This window comes from Eublepharis macularius, chromosome 2 (assembly GCF_028583425.1).
Source record: "Eublepharis macularius isolate TG4126 chromosome 2, MPM_Emac_v1.0, whole genome shotgun sequence".
NCBI lineage: Eukaryota > Metazoa > Chordata > Lepidosauria > Squamata > Eublepharidae > Eublepharis > Eublepharis macularius.
In genome coordinates this window covers 130,772,641-130,786,143 of record NC_072791.1, presented here as the reverse complement: position 1 = coordinate 130,786,143, position 13,503 = coordinate 130,772,641, and the positions used below count along the sequence as shown (strand labels likewise).

At 38.3% G+C, this 13,503-nt stretch overlaps 1 protein-coding gene across 3 annotated transcripts in view; it reads left to right on the top strand.

Moving 5' to 3' along the window:
- The window catches only part of IGSF22 (immunoglobulin superfamily member 22), a 92,661-nt gene extending 87,189 nt beyond the window's left edge, over positions 1 to 5,472 (top strand). For all 3 annotated transcript variants that reach the window (XM_054972748.1, XM_054972747.1, XM_054972745.1), the window contains one exon: positions 5,161 to 5,472. In XM_054972748.1, coding sequence (XP_054828723.1) covers positions 5,161 to 5,228 — 68 coding nt within the window. In that variant the 3' untranslated portion in view covers positions 5,229 to 5,472. The remainder of the gene's footprint in view (positions 1 to 5,160) is intronic.
- The last annotated feature ends 8,031 nt before the right edge of the window (positions 5,473 to 13,503 follow it).

The following is a 13,503-nucleotide window of genomic DNA, read 5'->3' as shown; positions in this document are numbered from 1 at the left end:
TCCCAGAGGTAAATAAGATAAAATAAAAGCCTTGAATTGTTATCTCTTATATGAGATAAAAACTGTGTCAGACCATCACACTAACCATAACACTTCCACATTGCTGCAGGAGCTGCTTGACTATGTAGTTTGCAAGTTATTTATTTTTCTAACTTGTGAAAGTTTTAGAGTAATCTATATAAATTTTGTTTTAAGATCTATGTTTCTATCCATATATAGTCTGTGTAATGCTTCTTTGTTGCTCCTGGATAAGAACATAATGAGGTTGTGGTTCTGAATACATTAATGCACTTTTCACATGCTCAGTGTTTACTGTCTTTTTACTAGATCTCTTAATTCTGTTTTCTAATAACAACAACAACAACATTCGATTTATATACCACCCTTCAGGATGACTTAACACCCACTCAGAGCGGTTTACAAAGTATGTTATTATTATCTCCACAACAAAACACCCTGTGAGGTGGGTGGGGCTGAGAGAGCTCCAGAGAACTGTGACTAGCCCAAGGTCACCCAGCTGGCTTCAAGTGGAGGAGTGGGGAATCAAACCCGGTTCTCCAGATTAGAGTCCTGCGCTCTTAACCACTACACCAAACTGGTTCTTTAATGGTAATTTATTTTTTTCTTGATTTTACTTGCATTCATAGCCGGCTCAAGGTTGACTCAGGCTTCCATGCTTCCGAGGTTGGTAAAATGAGTACCCAGTTTCCTGGGGGTAAAGTGTAGATGACTGGGGAATGTAATGGCAAACCACCCCATAAAACGTCTGCCAAGAAAATGTCATGATATGACATTCCCCCATGGGTCAGTAATGACTTGGTGCTTGTACAGGGAACTACCTTTACCTTTTTTACCTATTTGCATTCTTATAGATCCCTTGAAGAAGTATATGTGAAATGCATAGGGGCCGTATAAGAGAATAAAATCATTTTTCTTCCCAGCACACCACTGTTCTTTTGGTTTTTGGTTGCATTTGACTGCAACCTTTAGAACCTTAATGAAACACATTTTAATCTATGCTTGTCAACCAGAAAGAATCCATCCACCCTGTTATACTGAGAGGCACTGTATGTGTCATACATTTCCTTCACTGAAAGCATGGACTTTGTGCAAGGAATAGTATGCATGCTACATGTAGTTTATCATATATGATCACAGTATGCAAACGTGCATTTCATTGTGCCAGGCCATGCTGTGAAACTATGACTTGCTACTGCTGCCCAGCACATATACATTCTGGTATACCCACTTCAACAAGTTCACCATGGTTATATATAATATTTAGGCACATATTTATTCCACTATCGATGTCATGGCGTTATTACAAAGTGACATAAACAACAAAGACAGATCCCTGACCCAAGGGGTTTACAGTCTTAAATTTCAACACTGGAGAAGGCAACAAAGGCAGGGAAGGAACAGGAAAGCCCAGGTACCAAACAGTGGTTCTTCTGAGCAAACATATGCAAATGTAAAGTGCAATCCTAAACAGAGTCACACTTTAAATCCATTGACTTCAGTGGGCTTAGAAGGGAGTAACAGCATGGAATTGCACTGGTAGGTTTTGTTTCCCTTGGGTATAAAGGTTAAGGGCTTTACAGAAAAGGTGTGGTTTGAAAGAAGAGAAGTGGCGCAGCATAAGTGTTCCAGGAGGGAACCTCGAGTGTCAGCAGACTGCATGCAGCTCTGTCCTACTCTCTCTTTTATCCTGGTGAATCATGTTCTTATGCCCTTTCCTCCCCATCCACAAGCTGTCAGGCTTCTTGGCATGTGTTTGTCCTTTTTAAGTGAAAGCTGAGAATGATGTTTCCAGGCACAGTTTAGAAACTGATGCAGCCCCAATAATAATAGTCTATATTAGGCTGGATCATTTAGCTTAATTTTTATAATTTGCAAACGATGCTTCAGCACAGCAGACTGACAAGAGCAAATACCAACTTGCAGTTTCAGTTCAGAGCCCATTGCAAAGTGGAAAAGAAGAAACAACTTCAGCTCTCCATCTTTCACACTCCGGGGGACAGAAGGGCACAGATGGTATCCAAGAAAACATATTTTTTTAGTACCTTTTTAAAAATCCTGCCCTTCCTCCAAGGAGCTTATAGCAGCATACAGATCCTCTTCACTCCCTTATTTTACCCTCATAGCAACTCTGTGAGGTAGGCTGAGAGATGGTGATTGGCCCAAAGTCACCCAATGAGTTACATGGCAAGCGGGGATTTGAACCTGAATCTCCCAGGTCCTAGGCCGGCAAGCTAACCTTTACATTACACCCTCTCTCTCTCTCTCCCCCTCTCCCTCCCCACCCTCTCTCTTTTGTTTTTACATAAATTTTATTGAAATGGTTTTTAAAAGAAGATTCAAATGTTAAAAAAATAGGGGGGAAAGAAAGAATACAGAAAAAAAGAAAGAACAAAAGAGATATATACAAAAAACTTTCAAATTTCTCTATAACAACAGAACATACACTTGTACTCTTGTTATCAAACTAAAACTTCTTGTTTTTCTATTGTCTTTCCCCCGCCCTTATATGCTTCAAAGCCACAAATCATCAGTTCATTTTTTTCCGTTTCACGCACAGAGTTAATAACGGGCTTCCAATTTGTTATAAATGTAGATAATGTCTTCTCTCTAAACCAAACAACGTTTTAGCCATCTCAGCTAACTCCATCATCTTCACAGTCTACTTTTCTATTGTGGGCAATATTGGACTTTTCTATTTTTGAGCATATAGTAGCCTCGCCTATGTTTCATACATAGAAAAAAAATGTCTGTTTTCTAGCTATCAGCCACTAATCCCAACAAAAAAGCTTCTGGTTTAAATTGTATATTAATCTTCAAGATTTTCTGTATTGTCATATGGATTTGTATCCAGTATTTTTTGGCTTTGTCACAAGTCCACCAAAGATGGATAAAATATCCCTTCGTGCTGTTCACATTTCCAAGATTTATTTGGAATATTTTTATAAATTTTAGCTAACTTTTCTGGAGACATATACCAACAATACATCATTTTATAAAAATTCTTTTTCAACATAGAACTCAAGAGTAAATTTCAGACCCTTCATCCACATATTCTCCCTTTGTTCCAATTGTATGTTATACCCAACATTTTTAGCCCATTTTATCATAGATTCTTTTACTCCTTTTTCTTTTGGCTCAAATTTCAACAAAAGTTTATACATTTTAGCAATAACATTACCATCATTTGTACAGAATTGTTTCAAATTCAGATTTCTTTTGTTCAAAACCCCAGAATTTTTATCTATTTTCAATCTTTCTAACAATCGTGCATAAAAAAAACCATTGACACCTATAGCCTTTAGCTATCAGATCTTCTCTTGACTTCATTTTACAGTCCTTATAGGTTAGCTACTTTTGTTTAGTTATAATTTCATGCCTATAAAATGCTTCCTGGGTTGAGAGCCATAATGGTAATTTCTAACAATCTTGGTTTATATTTATCCCATATTCTCAAAATGGCATGCCTAATATAATGGTTTTTAAAATCAGCATCAACTTTATCATACCACGAATAAGCATGCCACCCAAATCTCAAGTCATGTTCTTCTAAGTCCAAGAATCTATTATTTCTCAACAGCAACCATTTTTTTATCCACATTAAACAACAAGCGGCAAAATTTAATTTCAAATCAGGTAAACCCAATCCTCCTCTTTCCTTCACATCTTGTAATACCTTATATTTGACTCTTGGTTTTATCTCCTGCCATATAAACTTAGAAATATCCTTTTGCCATTGTTTAAATGGCATGTCTGTTGTTAAAACAGGTATTGTCAAAAACAACGTTCTAGATAAAGCATCTTAATCACAGATATCCTCCCTAATAAAGAAAATTGTAATTTATCCCATCTTAACATATCTTTTAAAATTTCTTTCCATGCCGTATCATAATTATTTTGAAATAGCATACAATTCATATTTGTCAACATAATACCCAAATATTTTACCTTCTTTTCGTTTAGTCTCCACCTGAAAGTACTGGGTTTACTTTTATAAACCACACTTACAGGGTTATGATCAGAAAAAGTCTTTAGTAAAATCTCAGCTGCAGAAACCATAGCAGCTAAGCCTCTAGAAATCCAAATTGTATCAATTCTTGGAAAAGATCTATGCCTCTCAGAAAAATAAGTAAATTCTCTTGAGGTTCCGTTTTTCTGTCTCGATATATCCATCAAGTCCAGGTTATTCATCATCAGAAAAGCAATTTGGCAATTTACCTTGCATATTTTTAATATTTTTCTCAGAGTCTATTTGTGGAGAGAGAGAGGAGCTGCCAACACGAGCACAAATTGTTGATCTTTCACCCTCCCTTTGATTCAGAGAGATAATCGGTTGGAATTGGCTATCCAGCCACTAATCCAAGCTGCAGTGCATCTCCCCCTTCATGGGAGTGATACTCTTCCATGTCCTCTTCTACGCTACACTGGCTCTCAACTGCTTGTCTCAAAACCTTTACATTTCTAGAGAAAGAATGTATCCTATTAACATTGTTTACTAACTTTACATTTTACTTTTCTTCCATTATGGAGGTCAAGTTGGCTTACATTGGATTCTCAGAAAGTCTGCTGCTCAGGCATGGACCAGCCCAGCTTAGCTTCAGCAAGGGGGCTGTTTCACTTGCTTTCCAACCATAGCCTGAGACCTGTTTGAATAGTGATAATCTTACTGTGCCATAGCTATTAATCCCATTAATGCCTGCTGGTTTTATGAGATTAAAGAATGACCTCATGGTGAGTCACTGTATAATAACAGCTTCAAACAACCAAGGTATCCTGCAATAACTGCAATCATTTCAAGCACATGCTGCGATGTGGGTGTTCCTGTGTTGTTGAATGGTATATTCAATTTAGAAATATGCATGACTTAAACCCCTGCAGATTTCGAAAGATTAAATTGGTTTTCAATCTATCTTGTGACCTCACATATATTTAATGATACAACTCATCCAATCAGAGCCCAAACGGAAGTCAGAACATTGTTCAGTAAGTAAGCCCACTAGTCTTTCATGATTCTGAAAGGAAAACCCACACTTGGTAAAATCCAGGCTTCTTTGCAGTCCTGGCAACCCTTGGTAGAATTTTCCAAGAGCTCAATGACAAACAACGATATCATGTTAATATTTTATGATCTTTCTCTTGTAGATAAAGATGATAAAAGCCTTCTGGATTCAGTGACTGACAGCCTGCAGAAGTCAAAGCACATAATGTGATCAACACATATGGAAACAAGTTTTAACTAAGCAGACAGATGCTTTAGTTTTGTTTAAGCACTATGACTACTTTGCTGCTTGTAGTGATGCTATTACATGAGTTGATAATGCATGATACCTTGTGTCTTTCTTAGAAGTAGCTGTGATGTAGTTTGCCTTCATAGTGTTGAGATGACTAAGGGGTAAGAACCAGAATTCTGTCAGTCCTAGCAGAACCTTGGAAATAAAGAAGTACTATATCTGAGGTTTTGTTTGTCTTTTTAGTATTTGTTCTGTCTTTTCCCTTTCATCAAAGTCTGGTGATTTATAACCCATTTAGTGAAAGCCTTGGAGGTAGTATTTTATTATACAGTACTAGTGTGCCAAAACCAGAATGAATGGCAAATAAATAGCCCTTTGCTGAAGAACAAAAAAACCTTTCAGTGCAATCCTGGGCAGAGTTACATGTTTCTAAGTCCATTGGAGTTCATGGGCTTAGAAGGCTGTAACTCTGTTTAAGATTGCACTTCGTTGCTCTCACCAGAGTGGAAAGAGGCGAGAGATGCCAGCTGCATCTAAATGAGGCACCGATGTATAACATTGCAAAAGAACTTCAATCAAAACATTTCAAGGACTGATCGTAGTGAATGCAAGGCTCTTACATGACTTTTTTTCTTACTGAAATGGACTTCCAACGGTTATAGGAAATATCACACTTTTACAACTCAAACACTTATTTGCCCTAGCTACTTTTCTGGTTATTCACCAATCTATTTTAATGAGACACTGGCTTCTTACAAATTTATGCAACTGTGTAAATCCATTCCCATTTATGTTATGATTTTTAAAAATCTAGTAATTTAAATCAATCCAGAGATCTCTTTGGGCCTCCAGTTCCCATTCTGCCAGTGTCCCTAATGGCTTTTTTCACATACTTCCTTTTGCCACCACATATCAAGGGTTGAATCTTATGATTCTGTTCCAGTAATGTCAGAGCTTTCCTCTGGTGCAGAGAGTTTTCCTCTAATGGAACAAACCACTCGAGATGGGGAAAACTCTGCCTTTAGCAGGACAGAATCATAGTATCTAGCGCCAAAGCTTTTAGACTATTCTTTATAGATTTTGCCCAACTTGGAACTTGGTCAATGAAAAAAGAATGCCACAGGCTCAACTCTGTCCTTTACCTTTCAGTATTACTATTATTCTACATGACGTGTCCAGTACTTAGTGAGAAAGATACTGCAGACACAGTGATCTGCCTAATTCATAAAAAAGTAAACTGGAGAACCTGGAGACTTAAGCATACCTGGTTTGTGGACTGAGTTCAGTGAAAATCCTGGCATCATTAACTTTGTTGGGTTCTGATTCTTTGATTTCTAAGTAAATTCTTTGAGCTTTTTGACTATGGCTTTTAAGACCATAAGGCTGCAATCTTAAACCACTTAGTACATAGTTATCCCACTGAAACCCCACTGGAGTTGGAGGTCATACCAATCAGTGAATTGCTTTTGTTCGGTACATGTCTAATGGAAAGTCCAGGGCTGAACTTGCATCTCCTGTGCCCTATTTACTACTTTGCACATACACAGACACCTCATTCAACACAGGGTTAAGGAAAAGGTTGTCATGGAGATATATGAGCACATCTTGTTTACTTACTTAGATGGTTTTCATAAAGTCAGAATGAATACTGCACCATAGTTACTAGACTGTTGCACTATTATTATAATGCCCTGGGTCCACTCCGAGTCCTCAGTCTTTTTTAGTTCAGTGCATGGAACAAGGCAGGAGTGTGCCTTGCATGGAACAAGGCAGGAGTGTGCGCCTGTAGTTCTCATATCTTTCCACTCTTTGTAGCCTATACCGGGAATCTATGCACATAAATGTCTCTGGATTTATTTGTTATTTTATTTACTTCATTTATATACCGTCTTTCTCCCCAATATGAATCCAAAGTAGCTTACATAATTCTCCTCTCCTCCATCTTATCCTCCTAACAACACTGTGAGATAGGTTACGCTGAGAGTATGGGACAGGCCCAAGGCCACCCGTAAGCTTTCTTGGCAGAGTGGTGATTCACTCCTAGATATCTCAGATCATAGGCCAACATTCTAACCACTGCACCACACTGGCTCACCTCTACTGGATACTAAGAGTGGTGCCTGATTACACAGGTGGGTACTCACAGCCCCTACATCGGGATTCCAACTTTAACTACATTTGAACATGAATTGTCATTCTATTCTTTGAACTATATGTATTTCTTGTATATTCTTCTACAAGTATTGCAAAATATCCACACTATTTTTCTTTATTTCTCAACACTGGGATTCCTCCTTATCTGTTTTTAGCCCTGATCAAGTAGCAATAGCCCATATCCAGAGAGAATGGATAAGAGAATGAGAAGTAAGCTTGGCTATGTGAAGACAGGCCATTCTTTTGAAAACTTAAACATTTATTTCTTTAGCTATTTTGGACTTTGCTTTTCTCCCCTCTGAGAACCTAAAGCTACTTATAACATCATTCTCTCATCCTCTTTTTATCTTCACAACAACAACACTGTGAGGTAGTTGAGGCTGAGACACACACACACACACACACACACACAATCCATACAATGGTGATTAATTTATAAGTGGCCTTTACTGTTTTTTTCTTTTTTCTTTGCTTTTAAGGTTCTACATAAATTATCCTGTGTTTGAGTGGTAATGTGAATACGTAAATTTTACAAGGGTCAGAAAATGTAACAAGAAGGGAGACAGTTACGTTATTCGCTAGTAATATCCAGGCATCATACAATACAGTCTGTGACATAATCACATTTAGCACACACAATTGCAATCTTGATGAGCAGAGGGACAATATCATTTCATTTTTATCATTAACAAATACTGCTGTTTGAGTTTTGGGAGAATGTGTTACTGATGTGGGAGGAGCTGCACATCAACAGGGAACAATGCTTGTGACTTTACTTTCTGGTGGAAGCAACTTGTGTTCTCTGCCATTCCTACTGATCTCCAGCACCCCATAAGTGTGTTTTTAACTGCTAAGAGAACAAATAGCTTGATTCCCAATCATTTTCTATTGTACCCTCTTTTGCTGCAAGAGAAACTATAAACCAATCTCCTGGCCCAGACAAATTAAAGCAACATTAAAATTTCACAAATTTCAAAAGATATGGAGTCACCTCCATATAACTGTGAACTTACATGAAGGTTGCACTTCCTCTGCCATTGATTTTAGCCACAGTGTAACAAGACTGAGTAACAGGTAAGTCTACCTTTTGGAGAGTGAATTATTAATTATTATTATTTAGTATATTTATATGCATTTTTAGTTTTTTACATTTCTAAGAATACATGCACACAACCAAACATTCTCCAAAATGGATTTTTTTTAAAAAAAAAATTGCATTGTACTTGCCTCTGAGCTCCTATTAATTTATATTTTACTGCAGCTCCACGTATCCAACATTGTTTGTTTGTTTGTTTGTTTGTTTGTTTGTTTGTTTGTTTGTTTGTTTGTTTGTTTGTTTGTTTGTTTGTTTGTTTGTTTGTTTGTTTGTTTGTTTGTTTGTTTGTTTGTTTGTTTGTTTGTTTACACTGCTTGGAGCTCATACATAGTAATCTTATATTTCATGACTATGGTGGGCTTTTTTAAATTAAAACTGTGAAAACTTAAAAGACTGCAGATATTTTAGGGGCATTGAGATGAAAAAGATGTACCAGTGGTTCATCATAAGGCAGTGTTTCTTACACTCAGTCCCCCTCTAAACTTATTCTATTCCCCACCCCCACAAATCAACTTGTAGCCAGGAGGTGACTCCATGGAAGTAGTGTTTGTGATGACACCTGCTGACAGCTTTCAGGGAGCCTACCAAGTATTTTTAGAAAGTGGGGCTTTTGCCCAGCAAGTGGGAGACTTGATTGCCTGTTCAGATTTTTAATAATATTGCTTTGGCGGCAGCTGCCACCACAGCACATGGATCTTCACTGTCTGATGGGCAGCCATTTTGTAGCTGGCTTCACCTCCTATGACAGCCATTTTGTGGCTGTGCCTACCACACTGTGTCAGTATTCCAAAGATGCTCATAGGCTCAAAAAGGTTGGAAACCTATGTTCTAATGCATAGCAGTAAAAATCTGCTAGTACTAATCCAACACTAACATTAAAACTAGTACCATGGCATCTCATACTCATGCTAAAACAAAGCCAATCAAAGAAGGAGATGCCGTGGCTAGAAGCACCCACTGGGTTCTTACTATTCTGCAGCTTCCATAGATTGCATAAAACGTTTGGTGGCTGCTACAGGATCTGATATACCTTGCAGATTTATTCCACAGTTTGAGAACCACCATCATAAAGGCAATTCTTCTTTATAAGATTAATAGTCAAGTGGAGAAGTATCGTCCTTTATAACTTGTTTTCTAGAAACAACCTGGTTCTTTCCCAAACATTTTCAATGGAGTTGCTATGTTATTATGAAAACAATGCTGAATTTGATCAACAATTTCTCAGAGAAGGATTACTGCTGAGTTAAAATTCATTGGCCTGGTGCCTAATTTCCAGAGTCTATACAGAAACATCTGAGAAATGACTGGAGTACCACAGTAAATTGTGTTGCACTGCAACTGAAGATATTGTTGCCAAATGTGTATTGCTGCTACATGTTGAGCAACGTATCAAATGGATGAAGATAAGAGTGAGCTTACGTGGTATTTGGCTACCATGATTGCCAAGTACTGGTCCAGCAACCTTTCCTTGGCACCTGCTACATTTGGGCACAAGCTAATGAAATTTAAGTGTATGTTAAAAGATTTATTCAGATGTTACATTTTTGTGAGTATACTGAAGGTTTAAAATGTTACACATGGAGGGATGAAGTGTAAATGTAGCAAGTATGCTTTTGCATCAACACTTATCAAAGTCAAGATTGGGTGCAGCTCCCTAACAGATGTACACTTACTGGGAAACCTGGAGTTGTTTCTGTGTGCTAGAATTCTAAGTCACCTTGAAACCTCTGAATCTAAAGCATGTTGTGAATTTTCTGGATTGTATTTTTGTCTAGCCTATTTTCACAAAAAGTGAGCCTATTTTTCACTGTTGCTGGGGTTACAGGTATAGCTATTCTTAGCACAATTGCAGGGCACCTGCCTCTAATTGTGCTGTTTCAAAATGGAAGCAACGCACAACTGTGCAAAACCGGGAAATGACGAGTACACTGAGTCCTCATTGATGCCATTGCCAATGGACATGTTTTAATGGAAAAGTTTGTGTTTGGTTCTGCTTGAAAGCTATTGACAAATGCTGACTATTTGAATCGAATACCTTTATTGGCATAACAGGACAAAATACTGACTATTGGGTTCACAAAAGAAACTTGGCTGAAACAAAGTATGATTTATAGATGGTGCTTTTTAAAACAATTGTACAAGCTTCTGTAAGTGATTAACATGGCAGTGTAGTGTATAATAATAGTAACTCTGTATTACTTCCCATTTTGAAGGGGTGGGGAAATATGAATTGTTCCTCACACCATTCCAGTGAGGTAGACAGGCAGACAAGATTCTTGAGAATAGAGGAAAAGATGCAGAAAACCAGATTATCTGCTGGCATAAGGCAGCACAGCCTCCTGAACTTTTAACAAATATTTAGCTTTGCTGTGTGGTGACCAATTTGCCTAATTCCACAAGGGAGCTCTGTATGCAGAAACTGCCTTCTGGACACATGGCCACAGCTATGAATAGGGGTGTGCACCAAACAGAATTCTGAGAAATTTGGATCTAGATTTCAGGAATCCCAGCGTTTTTTTTATGATCCTTGAAACCTGGATCCAGATTTCCCAAATGCAACTTCAACTGAACAGAACCAAAGTGAAGTTCTCCCCAAACCCAAATGCCCCCCAGACAAGCTGCCAGCCACTCTCCATTGTTTCCTATGGAAGAAACATTTCCAAGCAAGCTCTCAGGAAGAAACACATAGGAGCAAGACTGCCAGTGGCCAAAGGCAAATTCCCAAACGCAAGAAGCCTAATAGAACCAAAGAGAAGGGTACCAACATCAAGCCAGAGAATCATGTCAAAACAGAATTCTACCCAAACCAAACTGAAGCAAGAAGAACCAAAGTGATTCAAGGGGGCCAACATCAAACCTGAGCATCATGTCAAAACAAAGAATTCCAGCCAAACCAAATTGAAGCAGGAAAACTGTTGCAACTTAGCCCAACTGAACCAGTGTCACTCACAGAAGCCAAGCAGAAAAAGAGAGCTCCTGCACAGATTGGCCACTCACTCATTCCTCTGTCCTCCCCCTCCTCTCTTCGTAAAAAAGTGGGAGAAGCCCAGGAAGGAGCCAGCCAAAGCTGAAACCACATTTCCCGTATTTACTCAGATTTTTCTGGGAGTCCGGATCCAAGCTGCTGGATTGGATCATGGATTCTCTGATTTGATTTGGAATCAGCAAAAATCTGGCTTTCCCCCCGAATTCCAGATTGCACACACCTAGCTATGAATCTGAGTGTACATCCCCTCAAGACCCATTAAATTCAGGCTATTGATGTGCCTCTGCCTTTTATTGTACATCTAGTTGTTCCTAAGTATTTTCATCAACTCAAAGGCAACAAGCATGGAAAGCTAGACTATGTGCAATGAACCTCACTTTCATGAGGTTTGGTGCTATTACTAGCATAGGAATTCTTGGGGTTTATATCACGCAGCAAATAATTGTTTCTTTACACCCAAACTAGAAACTATTATTTGTGTTCTTCCCATTCATTGTCATTCAGATATGATGACATTCTATGGTTTGCTGCAAAAGCAGAAGTCTTTTATGACTGAGCTGTGCCCAAGAGGATCCTAGTTCAGATAACAATAAGCTAATGCCATGGCTTGTCATTACATTTTAATAATCTTTTTTCCACCCTCCTGTATGACCAAGCGACATAGCCATAATCCCTGAACCAAATAACCACTTAAGAACCAAATAATGCTCATTAATAGTATGTGATGGAGAAAAGTATGCCCTTCGTTGTGACAGGTTTTTTTAAAAAAATGATTTTTTTTCACAATGGTTTTATTAATATTGTTTTTAATCCAGCAGGCACTCCATCCCAAAGCTCCATGCTTGTTAAAGTATGCTATGCGCAGGTATCTGCAGCTGAAAGCATTGGCAGTGCAGACAGTGTCAACCTGTTGATGGCAATGATCATTTTGTAGGGGAGAAGCACCACGCACACACTCTAGATGCCAGATGTGTTTTGGCAACCTGTATATATAACAGCTGCTATAGAGCTGAAGAAAGCTAATCTGTGCCAAAGGAGAGTATAAAAGGTGCTGTAAAAATTAAGTAATGTGCAAAAAACAAATATTTTATTTAACATTTTTCCTCCCAGGAAGAAAACAATATTTAAACAGTAATAACAAACTTTTATCCAAAACAGGCAACAGGCATGTTCATTGAGGCTCCAGATACTTATCCACTAGCACTAGTGCCCAGTGGAATTACACTGCCTCATAATGAAAATACAGTGGGATAATGCTGTCAGTTATACTGGTTCTTCCCAAAAGATCAAAGAAACCACAATCTTGTTCAGTTAATCACAAAGAAATCCTAAACAGAGTTACACGCAAGTCCACACAGGGACAGGCACAATGTAGTTTCCCTGTTGCTGCTGCTGCAGCTGCTAATACAGTGCAGCAGCAATCAGGCCTCCATATGGCAGTGTCCCTGCCCCGGTCCTCTGGCAGCAGCCATCCCCCCACCCCAGACATGTCCCAATAGGGCTTTTTCAGTGTTTTTTTTAAATTGGCAATTGAACTTAGAAGGATCTTGCTCTGCTCAGAATTGTGCTGTCAATGGCGTGCAAACTGTAAACTTTCATGGTGCAAGCCAAATAAAAATACAAATGTGGAGCTATCAAGGAGGCAAACGTGCACAGAAAAGAAAGTGCAGCTTTTTATGAATGCAAAACAAAAACATAATCCTTTCTTATCTCGAAAAACAGTAGACAATTTGAAAGATTTTTTTAATATAGTGATGCTTTTTTTAAGGTTCCTCAGATCAAACTGAGAAGCAGAGAAGTGGCAGCACAATCCTCTAGTCTGTTACAGAGGCTTAAAATGGAAAAAAAGTAATCCTTTCTATTCTGTGGAATTTGTATTCTCAAACTAAGGGACACCCATTAACATACATAGAAGATTTTTAGCAACTCTGCAGAGGGAGGAAATGCCTCTATACCAGTGACTGTAGAAAAACCAATCGGTATAAGATTTACTTAGCATTACAGGCTGAAGGCCCTGA